The sequence below is a fragment of the Pararge aegeria genome, chromosome 4 (genome assembly GCF_905163445.1).
Source record: "Pararge aegeria chromosome 4, ilParAegt1.1, whole genome shotgun sequence".
Taxonomy (NCBI): Eukaryota; Metazoa; Arthropoda; class Insecta; order Lepidoptera; family Nymphalidae; genus Pararge; species Pararge aegeria.
In genome coordinates, this window is record NC_053183.1 from 2149276 (window position 1) to 2170952 (window position 21677).

Sequence of the window (21677 nt, forward strand, 5' to 3'; positions counted from 1 at the left end):
AGAAAATAATTGTTATTCTTGACCATATTTTTGACTTAATAAATATTCATCCGCTTTACACGATTCAGTATACAATTTTTTAGATAAAAAAAAAAGTCAAGACTCACTGTCAAAGAGTCACTGTAACATAAATTTAAAGCAGGATTTACTCAGTACATATATATACTGATATTACTGAGTATTTTGTTAAGTGTATATATATTTAATTTCTAATTTGTACTGCTAATAATTTAATTTATTATACTCAACTGGAAAACTCCAAGATATCATCAAAACTTGCAAAAATAAAAGCAAAAGAAAAAATTTAAAATCTCAATGTGCAAAATCGAATGCCGTTACGATCTAAAATTGTTATCTTTAAAACAGTGCTGCGACTGGCTGACTAAAGAACAACATTTAAACCATCTTGACGGCCCATTGGCGCAGTTTGCAGCGACCCTGCTTTCTGAGGGCCGTGGGGTCGATTCCCACTACTGGAAAATGTTTGTGTGATGGACATGAAAGTTTTTCAGTGTCTGGGTGTTTATCTGTATATTATAAGTATTTAATGTATATTATTTATAAAAATATTCATCAGTCATCGTAGTTCCCATAACACAAGCTACGCTTACTTTGGGGCTAGATGGCGATGTGTGTATTGTCGTAATATATTTATTTAAAAAAAAAAAAAAATTTAAATATTGCATCATCACTTACTACTAGGTGGAACTTGTAGTTGAATAAAAAAATAAAAAAATAAAAAAAGTACATTTTTTTTTTTTAGTAGGTCACCTTTTGTCTCGGCAAATAAGAACTAACAAGGAAGTTAAAAAACACCACGCTATACGCACGCAATAAGCAAAAGAAAATGCAAGCCTATGCTAATGTTCAGTAACGTGAGTACGCAAGCGCGTCACCTATAATCTTGCGCAGGTTGCGCCAGGTCTCCTCGAGCGCCTCCATGGTGAACCAGGTGTAGGGGTTGGCGCCCACGTTGAACGACTTGATCTGCGCGTCCAGCGCCGCCAGCGCCTCGAAGTCGCTTTGCGCCGACGACAGCGACGCCTGCCGACCAACGGAGCATTACAATACGATTCGAGTACAAAGAATCGGTAAAACTTTGTATTTATCTAATGATATGTATTATGATATAATGATATACGTATTTTTATTTTTATTTTTATTTGAGGTGAAATTGGTATTTATTTTTCAATAAATAAAAAAAATAATCAATGTGTCAATTCTATATAAACATATTTTTTTACCGCTAAGACTTCGATAATTTCTGCGTGTACCAAGTATTTTGTGATTTCAAACAATCAGTTGCTAAGTTTTTTGTTATCAATACTAAAACTAGTATTGATAACAAAAAACTAAAGCTCTAATTTGACGAGTACGGCATAACGCCCAGCGAGCGTTTTCGAGGGGAAATAATTTCTTTAAATATAATTTGCAATTTTTATCAACAAAATAAATTTTCCTTAAAAGATATTTTTTATATAGTAGTTAGGGTTTGATTCCCACCAATGGATAATCTTTGTGTGATCAAACATCTTCTGTATCATCATCTATATATATTAAGACACTGAAATACATTTGAGTGTCTTAATATATATGAATACTAATAATTATTTAATTTATATAAAACTTAAATATTTATAAAGCTATATTAGAAGTATCCTCGTATTTCAAAATTTAGTCTTTTTTGGTTCGAGTTTTGGTTGTTTTTAGCTGAGAACGTTTGCTGTCCAAGAATCCACAGCACAACTTATAATGTTGTTTTGTCTTTAGCCTGAAGAAATCGCTTCTAGACGGAAAGTTAATCGTACATATGAAAGCTTATTTAAATATAATTTCACGTATTTTAATTATAGCAAAATCATACCTGGAATTGTGCGTGTGCATCTCTCAATGCTCTGATCTCTTCAATGGAGTTGCATCGCACGGGGTCGGTCAAATCCTCTTCCGCATTTTCGAACCACGAGTTGAACGCGGATGCCTGAAAGAGATAGCCGATTTTAAAAATATCTAAGAAATCGATATGATCTGCTATATACTCGTAACATCTGGAAATCAATCCTGGGATAATGAGGCGAATCAAAATATACACTGTAAATAATTTCCAAGAATTCACCATACGGAGCATCCTCAGGAGATGTTGACTTTACAATGAAACTAAATAAAAATGATGTTTTTTGGCTTAACAATTATTCATTGTAAAGTCAACATCTCCTGACGATGCTCCGGTTTCGGAGCGAAACGTGCGTAGAGGGTACATTGCCGAGGATCTGTTTGGGGTGGAGTATACGGTTTGAAGAAATTATTAATTACACCTCCTTACAATTATTAATTCTCCTGCTGTTCGCGGAGTATAGCAAATTAAGATTAATTTTCGTAATAACATTTATTAAAAAGGGGTTTTTTTTACAGGTTAGATCGTGCGCGGCTGTTTATTATATTTTTTTAAGAGGCATTTCTATAATCGATACTGAAGCAAAAATAGTATTTTGTTCAATAAACGTACATTTTACTACAGTGCTATTATTATTTGGGCCGCCAGAGCTCCCTGGAACCTAAATAGGGTACTGGCTCCATGGGCGTATGTTGGGCGTATGTTCCTATTTAGGTTGGGTCGGTTACCCTATATTACGATGGTGATAGTGATGATGACGATGATTAATAAAAACGAATGAATAATAAATAACAAGTTTCATCACAGTATACGCTCTTTGAGTATTTAGCTGGACAATAAGCTTACCTTCTTCGCGAAAGTGAGGTACAGCTCCTCGATCTGTCGGAACTGGTCCTGGAGCTGCAACAAGCGTTGTTTGCGCGCGGCCGAGTCTGCGAGCAGGCGTTGCCAGCGCGCTATGACGTCACCGTGGCGTCGGGAAATGGCGGCGCTTTGCTCGTGGCCCGCCGCCACAAGTTGCTCTTTCAGTGCGGTTATGTTCTGGATGCCCTCGTGCTCGAACGCTGTCAGACCTACAAACAAACAAATACATTATCCTGTCGCTTAGCCAAACCCTTGGAGCCACAGGCCACTATAAAACACACTACACACGTACACAGCAATTTTGCCTCCATTTGGAATTGTGTCTGGAACTAAAAATATAGTGTGTTTAGGTAATTCTAATTTCTAATTATACTTCCTTGAACATTTACAACTTCAAAATTGCGTCAAACAGTGACAAGTGCTATAATGATCTCTTATCGTAACCCACGTCATGACGTGGGTTGAAGAAGACAAACATGTTGGTGAAAGTTTTGGAATACTTCATTTCAAATCAGTAGGTTTGCTGAATGGTGAGACATACATACATGTACAACGATAGAAATTATAATATTTACCGGCATCGAAAGTGTCTTGCTTGGTGAGCAGAGTTTGGACGGTGGACAGATCTCGACCGAATTCATCGGAACGCACGTGCGTCTCCTTATCCGCGATCCACGACTCCACGACGTCGGCCTTCCACAGCAGTTGCAGGTAGGCAGAGTTGTCCACCAGGGCAGCCTTGCGACGAGCGGCCAATGATGTCAACTTCTCCAGTTTTGCCTGAGGATTCATGGAATACTTTAATTTATTGAGGAGCATGTATAAATTGTCCCTACTAATTTTTGATTATATTAAATGTCTGTTATATTTTAAAACTGTTGTTATGCTCCTTCGATCACGCTGTAAAAGAGCAACGGATTAAGGTAATTGTTCATTGAAAGTGACCCGGAAAAATGCGAAATCTGACCTAAATATTATTGACTTCTCGATGTACAGATTTTTTTCAGCAAGACCTGCTATTGTACTATAAATTCGAAAATTGAGTTTGTCGGTTTGTCTTGCTTGCCGCAGCAATTTGCGCAACAATAACATTAGTGGGCAATTGGGAACGCATGCGTTGCTTTAGTCTTTACGTACAGCGTGTAACGGAAATTATATATAGGCCAAGATTTAATAAATGTGACCTTGAAATTTAAAGAAGTTCTTATGAGAGACCATATTGAGTGATGGGAATTTATATAGGCCTAGATTTTATAGATGTGACCTTGAAATGAAAATAAATTGTTATCAACAACCATATAAGTGATGTAGTGCGTGCGTACCTGTAGCCCGTGCAAGCGGTGCGCCAGCGCTTCGGAGTGCAGGTTCCCGGCTGCCAGTAGCGCTTCGCCCTCCGCCGTGAGGTCGCGCACGCGCTCCCCGCGAGCCGCCAGCTCTGCCTCCAGCGCCTCGTGCTTTTTAAGCAGGCCCTGCACGGCGGCCATGCTGTCGCCGCACTCGCTCACCACCACCAGCTGCTGCTTCTCACTATGGGACAAGATTTTTTGGGTTGTTTTTTTTCATTTAATTTATCAACGGCCAACGGTATACAACTATTATGATGAAACTGTCCAGACATATATATTGCAGTGTATCGAGCATGTTTGTCGACGCTAGAGTACCTGACAACTTCGCCATAAGAACTCTGGTTGCTACGTTTTAGGCTCATAGCCGAGGTTCTAAGAATTTAACCTTCAATGTATGCTCTGAGTGCCCCATTTTGAAGTACTGGCTTGTCGTGCATTAGGACATTAACCGTACCCGTTAGGCACTATCTTCTGTTATATTATGAATTTTTAAATTTAAATTAATATTAATTAATTAATGTACCTAGCATTGCGTCCGTGTATAAGTCAATCTTAAAAGATAAGAGATATGACTGGACTTTTTTTTAGAACAATTTAACCGTTTAGACAGTTTTTTTAATGTAAAAAAACTACTTTTTGTTACCTTCATAGTCATACATATCCTATCACGTACTTTTTTGTAGGCATTATCAAGCTCTACAACTTTTCTTTAGATCCTCATCGTTAAGGTAGCGTTCGTGGGAAAAGATTTCGTTCGACCGTTTTTTCCCAGAGTTACTTTTAAAATCCGACTATAATTAAAACGTCTTTTCAGTTTTCAGGTTTACTTAAGGTACTTTACCTCAATATAATAAGTCAAAGTCAAATATATCTTTATTCGAGTAGGCCCATAGGTGGCAGTTTTGATGCGTAGATTACATGAGAATTACACGGCAGTGAGATGATTGCGATAACCATATTCGTAAACATAAAACTAAAGCGTGGGTTCCAAACGCGTCCTGGTCTAAGAAGAAGCCTACAACAAACTTAGCCAGGTGTTTTTTTTGTTATCACCATCTCACATTGTCATTTAATATTATTAGAAGAGCAACCTGGTTAGAGCATAATTCACACCCAAGCTTTTTTATAGATTACGCAGTCCTTTATATGACTTTTCTTTAAGCTTATGTTTTATACAAACATTGAACTTTTTGAGAGAGATCTCCAAGATGTCAATGGGTAGTTTATTATAGAATTGTATGCAATTTCCTTTAAACGAATTATGAATTGTATGTAACCTAGTAATATTAAAGATTTTAAACTAAGATTTTCGTGGTTAATCAACATTTCTTAAATATAGTTCAACGGGTACATACCAAGATACTGGGTCGAAATATTGACAAATCCAAAAATATTATCGTGGTATGTACCCGTTGAACTATATCTAGTAATATTAGTATATATATACCTAATCCAAGCCTCCTCTTCGTCGAGCTTGGCGAGGAACTGTTGGTATGCCAATGACTGCTGCAGTTTGGCTCCCCGCTCCGCCGCCAGCGCTTGCAGCGCTTCCCAAGCCTGCGCCAAAGCGCGGAGGCGCTGTTCGATCTCAGCCACGCCTACGTTGCTCACGTCCTGCAATACAACGTACGAGTTACATGGACGTACAATAAAACTTATAACTAATTACTGTGAAGGTCATGCTCGCGTGGTATAGTGCCAAGAATGCTTCATTTCCGCACTTAACAGCAAGGCTGATTCGTTGCGCAAAAAATGAGCCAGCCTTCTGTCACCAGATGATGCAAACAACCTCGGTGTAATGTCTCGCACAGCGTTGCAAATATGCTGCTTGGCGGCAGAAATAAGCATCTCTATAGTACTTCTCTGGACGAGCTCTATCACAAAAAACTCTAGTACTAAAAGGCATCCATTATACACAATAAATATAAACGAAAAAAGGAAACTTTGTCCATAGGAGGGCAAGTGTATTAAATTTTACATATTTAATAAGGTGTATAGTAAAAAGGATAATTTATTTATTTAATTAAGGATTATTATCTCTGACTAAAAAGACTAGTAGAGTCAGTCAATGTGTGTTAGAAAAACCGCTGCGTGTTGCCTTGCATACGAAGTGTGACAACAACAGAAGAAAAAGAAGAAGAGAGACGGGGACTCACCTTTAACTTCTCGCCAGCCTCTTGCACGGCTTGTACTGCCGGCTCGTGGCTGGCCAACTCGGCCTCAAGACGCTTGTGCTTCTTCAGGAGGTTCTGTACTCCGGTCAAATCGCGGCCGTAGTCATCCGATGCCACGAGAAGTTTCTTCTCCCTAAACGCAATGAAAAATAAATTAGAAGAGCTACTTCTCTCGTAACGTTACTTTTAATTAACACCATTAACATAAATAAATGAAAGAAAATATTTACAAACGAATAAAAAAGTGCCGTTTTTTTAATCGGAGACAACATAAAAGTGGAACAGTTTTATTAATAGCAGGCGACTGTCATTTTATGAGCAAATAAATTACATAAAAATTAATACTTCCTCATCAGAAATAATTTCCTATCTAATTAAAATCTGGAGACTGTAACGCTAATCACCAATAAGTAAAATAAAAATTAAGATTTCCTCCAGAAGAACTGCTAAGGAAAAACCTTGTATTAGTTTAGTGGAGATTTTATCTCCACTAAACTAATACTGCACAATACTTCTTTCCAAAAAACTAAAGTCATCCATCAGATAATGCTCATGCTCTGTCTTGAATGTATACATGATACATTCTTACGATGTATACCAAAAGTAACATTTAATAAATACATTTTTTTTTATATATAAAAGCCTCCAGAACAAAATGAAATCGTTTTCTTCTGGAGGTTTTTCTAGTTCCCGTCATAAGAATGTATCATGTATACAGTCAAGACAGAAGCTCTTTTATAAATCTTAAATATTTAAAGTACTTTTTATAACGCAACGTGGAGAACGCAGGAAAGCGAAAGGGGCATCATAATGTAAGGGTTATTTATTAAGTCAAGATTATTTACTGTATTATTTAAATATATAAAATAACATGGGCAAGATCCTAGTATTACTAGATAATTGTTATTTCCGGATGATAATAAAATTATGAATGTAATTTTTATAAATACTGTTTAGGGTACATTTGTAATAGTTATTTATACAACAATTATTTAAAATAGACCTAATGAATAATTATAATAATATCAAGAAAATTGTATAAGATTTAACATGGATTGCGAGTTCGTTTCCGGTTCGTGCGCTTTTGCTGAATATCACGTGATCAACAACAATCTAGGAGGGGGGACAAAGATGGCGCAACTTGTGTTAAATAGTGTCGAGTGATAAATGAAAATAAAAGTGTAAAAACGAATAAGGGAAATAAAAGCTAATAAAAAAATAAGAAAGTTGTTTGAACTTTTGGCCGTTAACAATTTAGTTGCACAACTCACTTGATCCAGGACTCCTCATCGGCGATGTCCCTGAAGAACTGGTGCAGAGTGTTGGCCTCATGCAGCAGGGCGCGTCGGTGCGCAGCCAACGCACGCACTCGTTCGAATCGTTCGTTGATGGCGGAGCGGCGAGCGCCGATGCCCGCGCTGTCGAACTGACCAGACGACACCAGGGCGTCCGCCTGTGCGTTCATGTCTGCGCACAAATGAAAATGAAAAATTATTAGTACCCTCATGGTATATGGCACACACACTATAGTCGTAAAAAAGTAGTAGGCCCGTTTTGACATTTGTCATCGCGACGTTACTAGTTATGGAACCATACGACTCGGTACTCGATACTCACGATAAATCGATTCAAGTTTGTATCAGTACTTGATCGATATAATTATGTATTGTAAAGTGTTCGTTGGTTCAAAGTATTCCTTTAACTTCACAACCAATTCGCGTGACTGGCTGTTGATTGTACGTCCACTTTGCAACATGTTGAAACAGAGTTCGTACTATATAACAACAAACACAAAAATATAGTCAGATCACTATGTTTAAATCAATGTCTAAAATAGAAGAGCCAAAGTTAACGTAATATTAAAAAACGAAACGAGCGCACAGTCAACTTTACAAGATGGGGAACGAAAAAGTCATACCAAATATTAACCGACAAGACACAAATTGCACAGGAGTAGGTAGGTTAATTGAATTTCAATAAATTATATTTCATTTAAATTTCAAAATTAACAATAATATGATAAATTTTAATTGCTGTCAATCACATTTATTAGCAAACATATAAAAAAAACTTAAGAACGTAGAATTTGTTTATTGTCGGTTACGCTAAGTCGGCGGTAATGGCTCGATATAAGGCCCTTCAACATATTGCTCTAATACATAAAACGGCATTATTAATATGGGGCGTTACGTGGGAATAGTCTTAGTGTTTTATCACTTTCCGATATTTGAAAGAGCCTGTCAGGCGAAATGTGTCAAATTGCATGCATTTATATGAAAACGTTATGCCGCATTTAGTAATAAAAGTTGGGTCCAAACATAAATAGGCCAAGTCACCGCGCAACACCAGTACAGTCTTAGGTAAAGAACTACAAAGTCATGATTTCAACATTTTGAACTGACTTTGCTCTGTTATAGCATACTGCTTTTGTCTATCATTCCGATAAAAATCAATGAGATTCTGATCTATGAAAGGGAGAAGAGAGAAAAAAACTCACCACTGATCCTGTCTTCATGAGCTTGAATATCAGCTTCAACAAGTTGATGCTTCTTCATTAGGTTCTGCACTGATGCCAAATCTTTTCCAGAGTCTTCCGATGTGAGGAGGCTCTCAACCTGTAGCCAGAGGAAAATACTGATTACCCTTAATGTTCTTTCATATTTGTTTAGAGAAACCGCCTGTTTAATACAATAAAAATGCAAAGGAAGGAAATTGCTGGAAAGTTTAATGTGGTAGCGAGATTTAAGAGTGGCAATGGCATAAACTGGAAGTTTCTAGGTTGGTGCATTATTTTATAGTCTGAAATACGCATTACTTAAGGGACAAAAAAAAGAAAAGAACTATTATAAGTCACTGCCAGAGTAGCCTCTAACAGTCCCTTTTTTTGAATCACATTTCTCAATTGATATATTTCAGAAGGGCATCTCGCCACTAGAGAGTTGTCTATCCATTATCTCGGTCTATTTCCATAGAAATAAGTCGAGAAACTGGTTGTGATATAATTCTCGTGGCGCGCATGCTAGCCCTACAGGACTGACTAAAATAATGTGATATTTTTGATTGACTTCTTCACCTATTAATTGTTTTGGTTCCTGGAATCTCTTACCTCTCCAAGCCAAAAGTCGAGGTCCTTGACGGCGGCGATATATGTGCGTTGTTTGTTGGCCTCCTTCAGTTTCAGAGACTTCTCCGTGGTCTTTTGCGTTAGGAACTCCCATTGGTCGGCGATGGATGCCAAGCGAGCCTGAATACCGAACAACCGACAAAACAATGTTTAAATGAGTGATATATTGTTAACAGTAAATAGAAGAAGGATAGAAGATTCGATAAGATTCTAATCAAGCAATCAATTTTATACTTTGGGTGTTACCACCCAAAGTATAAAATCAGTTTATTCCAAAATCTTCAGAATTATAATAAGTATCTTTATCTAAAGGGAAGAGTAGTAAAAGTTGCTATCATAGCTTTATGCAGTGCTATGACTTTATACTCGCTATATTAAAGAAGATATTTGGCCAACTTTCAGATCACTGTCCTGTGTGTTACGCCTATGCGTCAATCAAGCATTCAATGAGCAACATTTTTTTAGTTATAATATTTTGGAAATACTAACCATTGAATCATCCTTATATCATTGGGTGTACAACATTCTTATAACTTTCCAGGTAAAGCAACCATCGCAATGTTTATCTGTTCAACGTAGAATAGCTAATTTTTATGCTCTTGTGACGAAAAAGAACTTTACCTGTACGGCGTCTTCGCTGCCGCTACACTGTCCGCGTTGTACCAAGTTGCCTCCCATAGCCAATACTGATTGTATACGCTCGGCATTCGCGGCCAGTTCGGCTTCGAACGCTTGGTGCTTTTGGTGTTTGGATTGGATGTTGGCCGGGTCCTAGCAACAAACAAATTACACTTAATATCTATCTAAGGTTTTAAGGGAATATCTAAGTTCAGTTCAGGGTGTTTGGCTTTTCAGGACATTTGCGCATGCGCATGTACCAGTTACATATATCACCTCAGGCTACAATAATTATTAAAATTAAATCTACTTGACCTTATCCTACGTTATTTAGGGTCGGGACAAAATGACTTCTTTAATATTTTTTGGCATGTTCGTTATTTTGACGGCAACCTTTCTTGTGTATTTTTTTTATTGGTGTACTAAACCGACACCTATCAGATCAAAGAAAAGGTTGTAATCTGCTATAAAATTTTGACAAACAGTATCCGCAAAGCCAATAGCGACGTATTTCAGTCCAACTAACTTCGATACCAAGTTTTTAAGTTAACATACCAAATAAGTTGAAATAAATAAGGCTAGAAAAAGTACCGTTAAAATAAGTTTCTTACCCGATGGTAAGGAAAAATCTTTATATATTCAAAGCGTCATTTATTTTTATTCGTAATGTAATTAATAATTTACCGATATATTTGATGTTAAATGCAGGATATAACTGTATAATATATATATAAGTTACAACTTAGAGACAAGATTTCACTACAATAGTTGTTTCGACAGCCTGCAAATCGTTAATTTTGCCAGTTACCGCCTAACTTGCTATGGTAAACTATCAAAATTCAAAATTCAAAATTAAAAATTCATTTATTTCAAGTAGGCCTAATACAAGCACTTTTGAAACGTCAAGTCTGTCCGTGTGTAGTGACTCTACCACCGGTTCGGAAGGCAGATTCTACCGAGAAGAAGCCGGCAAGAAACTCAGCAGTTGCTCTTTTCCAACATCAAAAATTTACATTTTATATTTTAACATTCATTTTTCTATCTTGTGAGAGATGAAAGCGGAGCCGGATGCTTCCAAGCAACCTTGTCATTAAGAAACAATTTACAAGTCACAAGTTATCAATTTACAAGTCTCAAGTCTCTGAGAATCGAACACGAATTGACAAGTTGTCAAGAAAACGACAATCGAGTCTTTCTTCGAAGGTGCCTAAATTACAAGGGACGCGGAAAGGGTTCTTCACGCCTTAGCAGTGCATGAGAGATAACGTAATATATTCTATAGAAAGTACTTAATGTAAATGGAATTTACCTTGTAACTCTCTTCAGTGGCTAGTTGCAATTTCTCCGCGATCCAGTTCTCCATTTCATCAGCATCCCGCGAGAATTGTTGCAGAGTTTGCTCGTCACCCAATCTATAGAAAAAAAAATGATAATAAGTTCGAGAAAAAAGACATGTATACATAAAATAAAATCATTGAAAAAAGCTAGAATAAAGAAATAAAATTACATATTTATAAATATGATAACTACTAGAAATATAGATTTAGAGGTAGGCTTGAATAAAAATAAATTGCGTGATTCGTGTGCGTGTATAAATTTAGTGGCTTATGAAAGACGAACCTGGATCGCTTCTCGATAAGGGCTTCCTTGAGATGACGCCAGCGGTCGAGCACTTGGACTCGCTTTTTGTCGATGGGATCTGCGGCGTAGTGGTCCGACGCTATCAGCTGATCAGCTAGAGTTTGCAATTGAGCGATTTTTTCTTCCTGTATAATAAAAATAAAGTTGAGTTAAGTTGAGGTCCTGGATAGAAGCAAGCGTTACATCACGGAATTCTATGATATATTATGAAAATTACCGTCCACACACGTTTCGCTCCGAAACCGGAGCATCCTCAGGAGATGTTGACTTTAAAATGAATATTTTTTAAGGACTCTTAACTATTATTCATTGTAAAGACATTACCTAAGATCTGTTGGGTGTGGAGTATAAAGATTGAAGAAATTATAAATTATACCATACAGATTCTCTTGCTTTTTGTGGAGTACAGCAAATTAAGCTTAATTTTCACAAGTTGATGGTCATTTATACACCGGCATAAAATATATGACAGCGTTGTAGCTTGGGATCTTAGAACAGAAGTTCATTTTGACTCTCTTGAGGGTCAATTTCAGGTGGCGTCGTGTTTTATTTCTGTGCCAAGGGAATACTCGTCGCACTTTCACATAGGTTAATTTTTTTTTTTCTTGGAATCTTAATAGTTTTAATGCTATATCGACTACTTTATAAACTATTAAGCAGTAGCATGCATACAGTATATACACAGGGTGTGCACTAAACAGGCAAATGATATAAAATGAAAATTTTATTTTAATAACATATATATTTTTATATAACTAGTACTGGAGATTTTATGTATTTTGTATCAATTGCAGTAAATCGAAACGCATTAATGCCGGTGCGTATCGATCTTAAACAAAGGTACCACAAGTTCTCGCATATCTCATCATAGCAACCCATTACGTGCCCACAAAGAGAAGGGGTTATGACCGTAGTCCACCACGCTGGCCCGGTGCGGATTGCTGGACTTCACACACCTTTGAGAACATTATGGAGAACTCTCAGGTTTCCTCGCGATGTTTTCCTTCACCGTTGAAGCAATTGATATTTAAATTGCATAAAACGCACATAACTTAGAAAAGTTAGAGGTGCGTGCTGGGATTCCAACTCGGCCCCCCGAAAGTGAAGTCGAAGTCTAACCCACTGGGCTATAACCGATTTATAGTATGTCTCAGCATTAAAAAATTAAAGCTAAATTCTCAATGCGAAGCGGTAACGTTTACTTACATGTGCGTTGATCGCCTTGTCAAAGTCTTCGTGCTTCTTGATGAGTTGTTCGACGTTGTCCGCCGCGTCGGGCGTGTCGACTGCGGGCGCGAGGAAGGCCTCGCGGGCGCCCATCCAGGCCTCCGCTTGTTCGCAATCGCGGTAGAACAGTTGCAGCTCCAAGTTCTGGTCGAGCTTCATACGCCTTGCTACCCACGCCCTGGACACAATTTGGGGTCAATTAGCATAGGTAACTAAATAAATAAATCGGTTTTCTTTTATGAATAATATACATAAATAATTTTAGTATGCAGACAAAAACCCAGACACAGAAAAATATTCCGTTTTCCAGTTTTAGGTATCAAAATCGACAGCTTTGGACTCAGAAAGAAGGATCGCTGTTCATTGCGCCAATCGGCCGTCAAACATTTACTGTATATTGTAAAACTATATTGTAACGATTTAATTACGTTGCAATGGTTTGCGTTAGTAGATGGTATACTCTGCATTTGTTCCTCACCAATTAAACTCCAATTTTTAAACCGGCATGGCGGTGGCCCTAAAAGCTTGCCACGACTTGACCTCTAATAGCTACAGCTTAGCACGGAGCGACCAGTGGCAAGAACAGATAAAACAGAGCGGCGCGGGGCGCGTTAACGCAGTGTCAGAAGACACTAAAGCAGTACGTGGCATGGCCGCCGCCCCGCATGAAGCCAAAAGACGTGGCTAGACAGTAGAGACTACTGTACCAACAATTAGTGAATTGAAGAAGCTATAAAATAAGCAACTAAAAACTAAAATAGCTAAAGAATAAGCAACTTAAAAAAATGTTAGGAAACCCTTAAATGTTTATGAGTACACAGCAATTAATTATTTTACGTCGCGGATCACAAACTTTAAATCAGCCAAAGATACAGGAAGCTGAGAGGTACAATTACGCACGAAGCAGTTTTTTTTAGTTTCTCTTTTAAATATTGGTTAATTGTTATGTTTTACTTTTTGTTCTTTTCTTTTTTTTTATATATTGAAATTGGCTTGTGGCCATTGTTATTAATAATAATACAAATAAATAAGCATGTGTTACACTGGTTGGTGATATGGTTTTCTGTAAGTAAATTGTTATATTGTAAATTATTACATATGAAACTCACTTTTCGAGGTCTTGGCGTGCATCTGCCATGGCGTTAAGCTTGTCCTGTATATCGAGGCTGGCGTAGTGCCCACCCTGCAACAGCTGTTGCCCGAACAGTTCCAAAGCCTGGAAAGTGCCCGCGCGTGCATCCATTTCCGTGCGGTGTTCCTGTGAGAATATTGCATTCGTCATTTCGTCCGATATATCATAGATTACCCAAAACAATTATAATGGTTAAAATAGAGATATAATTTCTAATATTCCCCGTATATGAAACCCCATATGACACAGAGGGAAATTTAACTGCTGCAAGCATTCGAAATGTGGTGTTGGCGCCGAATCTCCATTCGGAATAAGTTGGACTAAGAAAATTGGAAATAAAGAAGTACTAACTAGATTCGGTGAAAAGAGGAATATAATTAGAACTATGGAAATCAGAAGAGGGAAAATTATTGGCCCCCTTCGAGGACATGATGAATTTATCACAAATATAACTGAGGGAACGACGACTAGTTCCGAGACTGAGTTTTGTGGGACAACTAAAACGAAAGGTTGGGTAATCACGAACCATACAACTCCCTGAATAAAAGGACCTAAATTTATTTAGAGGGTGAATAAAATGGAGCAAAGTGAGTTTGTAGTACCCCAGCAGTATCGCTAGCATGGGCAGGAGACAATTATCTCACTGGGGAAAGGATAAAAATTTACCTTCTCCCATAGCTGTATCAACTCTCAGAACACTGGCACACAAGTGTAATAATAAACGGGGGCAAACTTCTCCTATTTCTGGCTTTTTATCTATTCCCCGGGGAGATAGTCGTGTCCTGCCCATGCTAGCCGTCCAAAGAGGGAAAGAGGAGTAACGAACGACAATTCAAAAGATGTTAAGAAGAAATTGCGGCTGTAGCAGGAAGAACATCGACAAGGCGCGCAATAAATAGAGAAGATTTGAAAGGATTGGAGCAGGCCAAAGGTCACAAAAACATTGTTTTATATTTGATAATAGCTTAATACATAATAAATACAAAGTGCTTTAGAAGTGCGATGAACCTTCAGTTTCTGATAGGTTTGAAACCACGGTTTGAGACACGGGATACCATTTTGACACTACAAGGCATCCGCCCAGATGACTAAGTAATGCGTGGTTTGAATTAGACATCAAATTCGCGATTACGATGCGAGACATTATTGACCGCAATGCCTTAGATTGGGGGAGCTTTTGAGGCGAGAAATAACTCCCTAAGGCAGTGGCCTCGGTAGTCACCGTTGGGTATCACAAAGTCTTCCTTTACAATATTAAAATAGGTATATGTTTACCGAAGAGATTTCGTATCAAATTCCAAATTCATTTATTTTAAGTAGGCCTAGTTGTTTATAAGCACTTTTGAAACGTCAAGTCAGTCTGTTTGTAGTGACTACCAAAATACACTCTCAATAAACCAACGGAAAATCAATACACCCTCGTTAAATATAATACCGAGTAGTTAAACCAAAAGCGAAGGGGACACAGTAAATCACACGGAAGATAGAAAGTACAATCAGTTTTAAAAGAGATACTTTAATAGCTAAAGTAAAAAAAAACACAAAGTCAAAAAGTATTAATTGACGCATTGACGTAAAATTAAGTATTATTTCTTTTTCAGATGGTACAATGTAATTAGTTTCAAAAATACGATATTAATTTAGTCATCCTATATGAGGTTTTATTTTTATTATCTACAATTTTAGTAGGATTATAAGAGTTCAATACATTAATTATTTCATTTTTGTTAGAAGAGAGAGAAAATTCCAAATTATAGTAAAGACGCAAGTGTTTCTACAGTAAAGAACCATGTCACACGTTAACATCACATATTGTAGCCCTTTAAGAGGTTAACAGCGCAGACTTTAATAAAACAGAAAGCTTGTGTATTTCAACTAGAACATAAACAGTTTCGCGTAATTGAAAAGAATAAATATAATACCTCTCTTTTTTATTATCTTATAACGGTCAAACACGTAAAAAACAAACTTATCACAAAAATACGCGTATAGCAAAAACAGGGTATCAACTTGAAGTAACGCGACAGACGTCGTCGCGTCGTAAGGCGTCGTCATACGTCAGACGTCTGTGTAGTTTCCGGTATTTAAAAATAATAATTTGGATTGGTCGTAAGTATATGTCATATACTCTACGCTTCTTGACTTAAACGCCAGCTAGTGGCAAATATCATAATAAATTAGGATATTTATTATTCAATTAGGTTTATTAGGATCAATTGTGAATAGCAAAGTGAATAAAAATTCAACAGTTATAAAAAAATACTTTAAATTGCAAAGTTTTTTGAAAGTCTCTAAATTTATTGGTTTATTTATTTCTTTTGTACTTAATAAATAAATTATTAATAAATTTTCTGACGATTGCGACGTTCTATAATATTCAATGACAAGGTTATATTGCTTGTGCTGATGTAACCTTCAATTTTCTACTCTCAATTATTCTATTTAATGAATGAAAACATTTATAAAATGTGAAACTGATATTAACTGAAATGCAGGGGTCCCAGGAACATTTTACTTTTTCATCAATAAATAATAGTAAAAGTTTTACTTCAATCGCGCGTAAAAATACGCACAAATTTTTTTTCCACGTGTTATGTTACAGTGACATGGCCCTATACAATAACTGCACAACAGATAAGTGCCGTATTATCGTAGTTAAGTCGGGAGTTTAGCACACATGCGTGCGGGCTGACCTGCGGCAGTATGCCGTAACGAGCGTCTATCTCCAAGCGCTGGCTCTAGAAACACATTATAACATACCATATTGTTTTATCTCGAATTCACTTCTGTTAAATTAAAGATTATAGTCCCCATGATGGGCAAATGCCCTACATTCAGGAGAGGCGGTATCTGACCTTCTGAACCACTACGCTGCTCTTGTGTAATTTAGGAGTGCAGAGTGTAGATTCTTCCTTATAAGTTAACCACAAATACCGCATTCAAAATCTTTTCAGTATTCATTTAATTTTTTTTTTCCACTACAAGTTAGACTTTATCTGCAATCTCGAGATGTTGTTCTAGTTATATTGCAGTCTAATATGGTAGAGGGCTAAACTGTTATAGGTATCCGTAATCGGTTTCTACACGGCGTCGTACCGAAAAGCAAAATCGTTTGGCGTCACGTTTGCAGATTCCCACCCACCCATTCCACCGTTTGGAGCCTCCCACCAGCCAAAGCAGACATAATTCGGAAATTATAAATTTTCCGAATGGTCCCGGCCGGATATTGAATAACCTCCCAAAGAGGTAAACAAACGAGTTCCGTTGTGTGCATTTCTTCACACCCGCGAACAATCAGCTATAATTCTAAATTGATTGGATTTTTCTATAAAAAGCTTGAAAAATTATCTGTTGCATGTTAAAGAGATATAGGATATTTATGATAAAAATATAACCCATATAACAAACAAACAAGCTATTAAACAAACAAACAAATGTTTATTTGTTTAATTGCTGTTCCAGGCAAACAAACAGTACTTTTACACATAAAAGTAATGTGGTATTCTTTTATCAAATAAACTAATGAAGTTACAAGAACTTAGAATTGATCATTGCCACTTCATTCTTTTTGTTGGTATGTTATTTATAACTACTAGAACAAGATGGCATTTTACAGCTTGCGTGGACACTTGTGCCCAACACGAAGTGGTTTTATAAAAAATATATACTCTTATCTGTGTATTAACAAAATGTATAAGAAATACGTTGTACATATTACAGACAAAAATAAAAAAAATACAAACCTGGTGTCGTTCAAGAAGAGCTTCAGCACCCGTGACATCGTTAGCCAATTCCTCTGAGCTCACGAGAGCCATCATGGAGTTTATCCATGCCATAAGATCGCGACAATCTGACAAGAATCTGTAAAACAAAATTAAGACGTTTTTGTGTGGTTTGTATTAGAATCGAATCGATCTAAAGGCGTTTTTTACATATTAGGTATATAAGTATTTGACTGTATTTAAAATATCACTTGTGTTCAAAATCATTAAAGATTATTATATAAAAGAAGTAATTCTTTTCACAAAACTAGAAAATACACTATTTTCTTATAAATCATAAAAAAATATTTCGGTGATCACAGACGCTAATGATTGCTTAACGTTCTGTTTAGCATTTTGTGACGTCACTTGATTGTAAAAGTTATATTTCTATTGTTAGAAATAAAATCACGGGTTTAGGAACAACAAATGGATTCTTGGAAAGCGCCATTTTTGTTTATTGACTTTATTGAAAATTATTTAGAAATAAACATATAGTTGTCTTTAAAATAGCATTATGGTTAATTTTTTTGACGATCTAAAAGAAACGGTCAAATACCATGTTGTAGAGTTTTCATTGATATGTTACCTCTGTAAGTCATATGAATCGAGCAGTTTCTCCTTGCGAGCGTTGGCCCGCGCCTGCAACTGTTGCCAGGCCTCGTTGATCTCCCGCTGCTTGCTGTAAGTGGCATCGGCGGAGTCGCCGTGAGTGGACATGAGGCGGTTGGCGGTGTCATCCAGCTGGCGGATCTTGTCGCCCAATGCGGCCAGGTCACGCTCCAGGCCCTCGTGTTTACCTGTTACAACGTACATATCATTATTGACCCTGTACACAATCAAACAAGAAGGCTATCAACCACTTGTCTTAAGAGGATTCTCGAGTACTTCGGTCACATTTCCAGAAGAGATGGAGACAATCTTAAAAGGATAGTGGTCACTGGCAAAGTGGAAGGAAACAGACCTCGAGGACGTAGCCCGATTCGTTAGTCGGATAAAATCCGCACGGCTCTCGAAACCAAAGTGCATATTGCTTTAAACGTTGCTAAAAGCCGAGTCAAATGGCACAATATCGTCCAAAAACTAAAATCGGTTGTAAGTGGAAGGGGCCACGACCCACAGCAATGAGGAACAGACATAACATACGTGGTGTCGTTGATAACGTTATGTGTGGCGCAATGTAAAAAAATAAAGTTTTCTTTATTTCTTACTATTACCGACCCGAGTACAGGGTATGGGTCTCTTCCCAGAATCGAGGGTTGAGGCCGTAGTCAATTACTTGCTAAGTGCGGATTGATAGACTTCACACACCTTTGAAAAAGTTATGGGGTACTCTCAGGCATCCAGGTTTCGTCACGGTGGTGTCCTTCGCCGTTATAGCAAGGGCTATTTTAATTGCTTAAATTACAAAAGCGAAAAGTTAGAGGTGTGTGCCGGCGATTGAACTCGGTCCCTCTGAAAGGGAGTCGAAGCCCTAACCACTCGGCTAGTAGTACACAACAACAAGTAGCTATTTATAGTATCATTTGCCCAGGATTCAAGTAATCTAATAAGTATTTCAATCAAAGTTACTCACGTTGCAGAGTTTGCACGGAACGAAGGTCGCGTCCAAGGTCATCGGAGGCAAGTGCGGCCTCCTTCTCAGCGATCCAGTCCTTAGTCTCATCCACGTCCCGGTGGAACCGTTGCACTTCATGCGCGGAGCCCAGTTGGGCAGCTCGTTCAGATGTTAGTTGTTGCAGGGATGTCCATTTTGAGTTCAATTCCTGGAAATAAGAATTTAGCTGATTAGCTTTTTGTACGTCTCGACTAAGCGATAAAACAACTGGGTGAGTTCTGGCTCTTAGGCTAATAGTTTAATCTATCCTATGATGATTTCAATTTTAAGTTATGATATAATCATATCAACCCATTACCGGTCCACTACCGGGCATGGGTCTTCTCCCACAATGAGAAGGGGTTAAGGGCGAAGTCCACCACGCTGGCCCAGTGTGGATTGGTTAACTCCACATACCTTTAACAACATTATGCAGAACTCTCAAGCATGCAGGTTTCCTCACGATATTTTCCTTCACCGTCGAAGCAAGTGATATTTTTAATTAATTAAAAGGCTGGGAAGAGGTGCTGGGATTCGAACTCGGCCCTCCGAAAGTGAAGTCGAGCTCCTAACCACTGCGCTATCACCGCTTTATTCAGTTATGATATAGTCATCACATCATTAATTATTTCCGAAAGTTATTATGGAAGCAAAAAAAACTATCTTTATTAGGGTGGCGCAAAAAAAACTACTATTTTTTTTTTTTGAGTCTCGGATGAAAAAATGTTAGTTTTTGATGTTTTAAGAGCCCTCTCCAAAGGACAGCTCAAAAAAAAATTTTTAAGAGGTCACTCCAAATTTTTTTAAATTTCGAAAAACGTCGAAAATCGAATTTTTGTTTTTTTTTTATTTTTTTTCTCGTTACGGTATAATTTTATAGACCAAAAAAAAATAAGTTTCTGAAAGTTTTAGTTAAAAATTTTAATTTTGAAAGGTCGCTCATAATTTTTTTTAATTTATTAGTAAATGACTTTAGATTTTTTCGAGTGACCTTTTAATATTAAAATTAAAATTCCGGCCATTTTTTTTCCTTTATTTAGTACAATAATCTATAAAAATACACCACGAGATGAACTAAAAATCAAGGATAACAAAAAAAACACAATTTTTTTCTAATTTTATCATTTTATTTAATCAACTACAACATTTTAACAGTATTTTAATGAACTTTGTTTGTAATTATTTATATATAATAATTATTATTTATATATAATAATTATTTAATAATAAATAATATATGATATCGATCTAAAGAAAGTTAAAATCGGTTATAATTTAAAATTTAGTTTCAGAATTAATAACAAAGTTTATTAAAATACTGTTAAAATGTTGTAGTTGATTAAATAAAATGATAAAATTAGAAAAAAATTGTGTTTTTTTTGTTATCCTTGATTTTTTAGTTCATCTCGTGGTGTATTTTTATAGATTATTGTACTAAATAAAGGAAAAAAAATGGCCGGAATTTTAATTTTAATATTAAAAGGTCACTCGAAAAAATCTAAAGTCATTTACTAATAAATTAAAAAAAATTATGAGCGACCTTTCAAAATTAAAATTTTTAACTGAAACTTTCAGAAACTTATTTTTTTTTGGTCTATAAAATTATACCGTAACGAGAAAAAAATTAAAAAAAAAAAAAAATCGATTTTCGACGATTTTCGAAATTTAAAAAAATTTGGAGTGACCTCTTAAAAATTTTTTTTTGAGCTGTCCTTTGGAGAGGGCTCTTAAAACATCAAAAACTAACATTTTTTCATCCGAGACTCAAAAAAAAAAAATAGTCGTTTTTTTTGCGCCACCCTAATCTTTATATATATATTTCTTGTGTGCGTGTGTATGTCACTGAACTCCTCCTAAACGGCTGGACCGATTTGAATGATTTTTTTAGTATGCGTTTGGGTGGCACCCTGGATGGTTTAGATTCACAAATCAGCCCGACAGATGGCGTTGGGCTCCGCTAGTATATATATAGTTTTCCAATAATAAATAGGTGACCGTCCACCTTGTGGTTCATAAAAGTACGAAGCTGGTATCATTATCAATGGGAAGCTCAGAGAATATCAATTTGGTTAGTTTATGAACTATTTTTGACTGATTTGATATATGACATTATACAAAAATTTTAAATGAAACATGACTGACAAAAGACAATTAATAGTGCAATTTCCGTTGTACAATATTCTTAGGACAGCCATTGAGTCCCATCTTTTTCACTATGTTCGTTGTGGTGAAGGATAGAACTACAAGAAAATTGGCAATTCAGTTTAGAAAAATGTGTACAACAGAATGAGAACCATTGTCT

General features: G+C 36.7%; 1 protein-coding gene across 4 annotated transcripts in view; it reads right to left on the reverse strand.

Annotated features, from left to right (window-relative positions):
• Nucleotides 1-21677, reverse strand: part of LOC120637668 (spectrin alpha chain) — a 58648-nt gene that overhangs the window by 8252 nt on the left and 28719 nt on the right. For 2 of the 4 annotated variants that reach the window (XM_039909603.1, XM_039909602.1), the window contains exons 22-40: nucleotides 19355-19544; nucleotides 18368-18578; nucleotides 17761-17878; nucleotides 16711-16755; nucleotides 13995-14143; nucleotides 12865-13063; nucleotides 11638-11783; nucleotides 11327-11429; nucleotides 10021-10170; nucleotides 9382-9519; nucleotides 8773-8890; nucleotides 7547-7742; nucleotides 6258-6408; nucleotides 5549-5715; nucleotides 4078-4282; nucleotides 3331-3535; nucleotides 2738-2964; nucleotides 1865-1978; nucleotides 897-1044 (exon numbers count right to left, since the gene is read on the reverse strand). In XM_039909603.1, coding sequence (XP_039765537.1) covers nucleotides 897-1044; nucleotides 1865-1978; nucleotides 2738-2964; nucleotides 3331-3535; nucleotides 4078-4282; nucleotides 5549-5715; nucleotides 6258-6408; nucleotides 7547-7742; nucleotides 8773-8890; nucleotides 9382-9519; nucleotides 10021-10170; nucleotides 11327-11429; nucleotides 11638-11783; nucleotides 12865-13063; nucleotides 13995-14143; nucleotides 16711-16755; nucleotides 17761-17878; nucleotides 18368-18578; nucleotides 19355-19544 — 2980 coding nt within the window. The remainder of the gene's footprint in view (nucleotides 1-896; nucleotides 1045-1864; nucleotides 1979-2737; nucleotides 2965-3330; nucleotides 3536-4077; nucleotides 4283-5548; nucleotides 5716-6257; nucleotides 6409-7546; nucleotides 7743-8772; nucleotides 8891-9381; nucleotides 9520-10020; nucleotides 10171-11326; nucleotides 11430-11637; nucleotides 11784-12864; nucleotides 13064-13994; nucleotides 14144-16710; nucleotides 16756-17760; nucleotides 17879-18367; nucleotides 18579-19354; nucleotides 19545-21677) is intronic. The other 2 variants (XM_039909604.1, XM_039909605.1) reach the window with 1 other exon arrangement.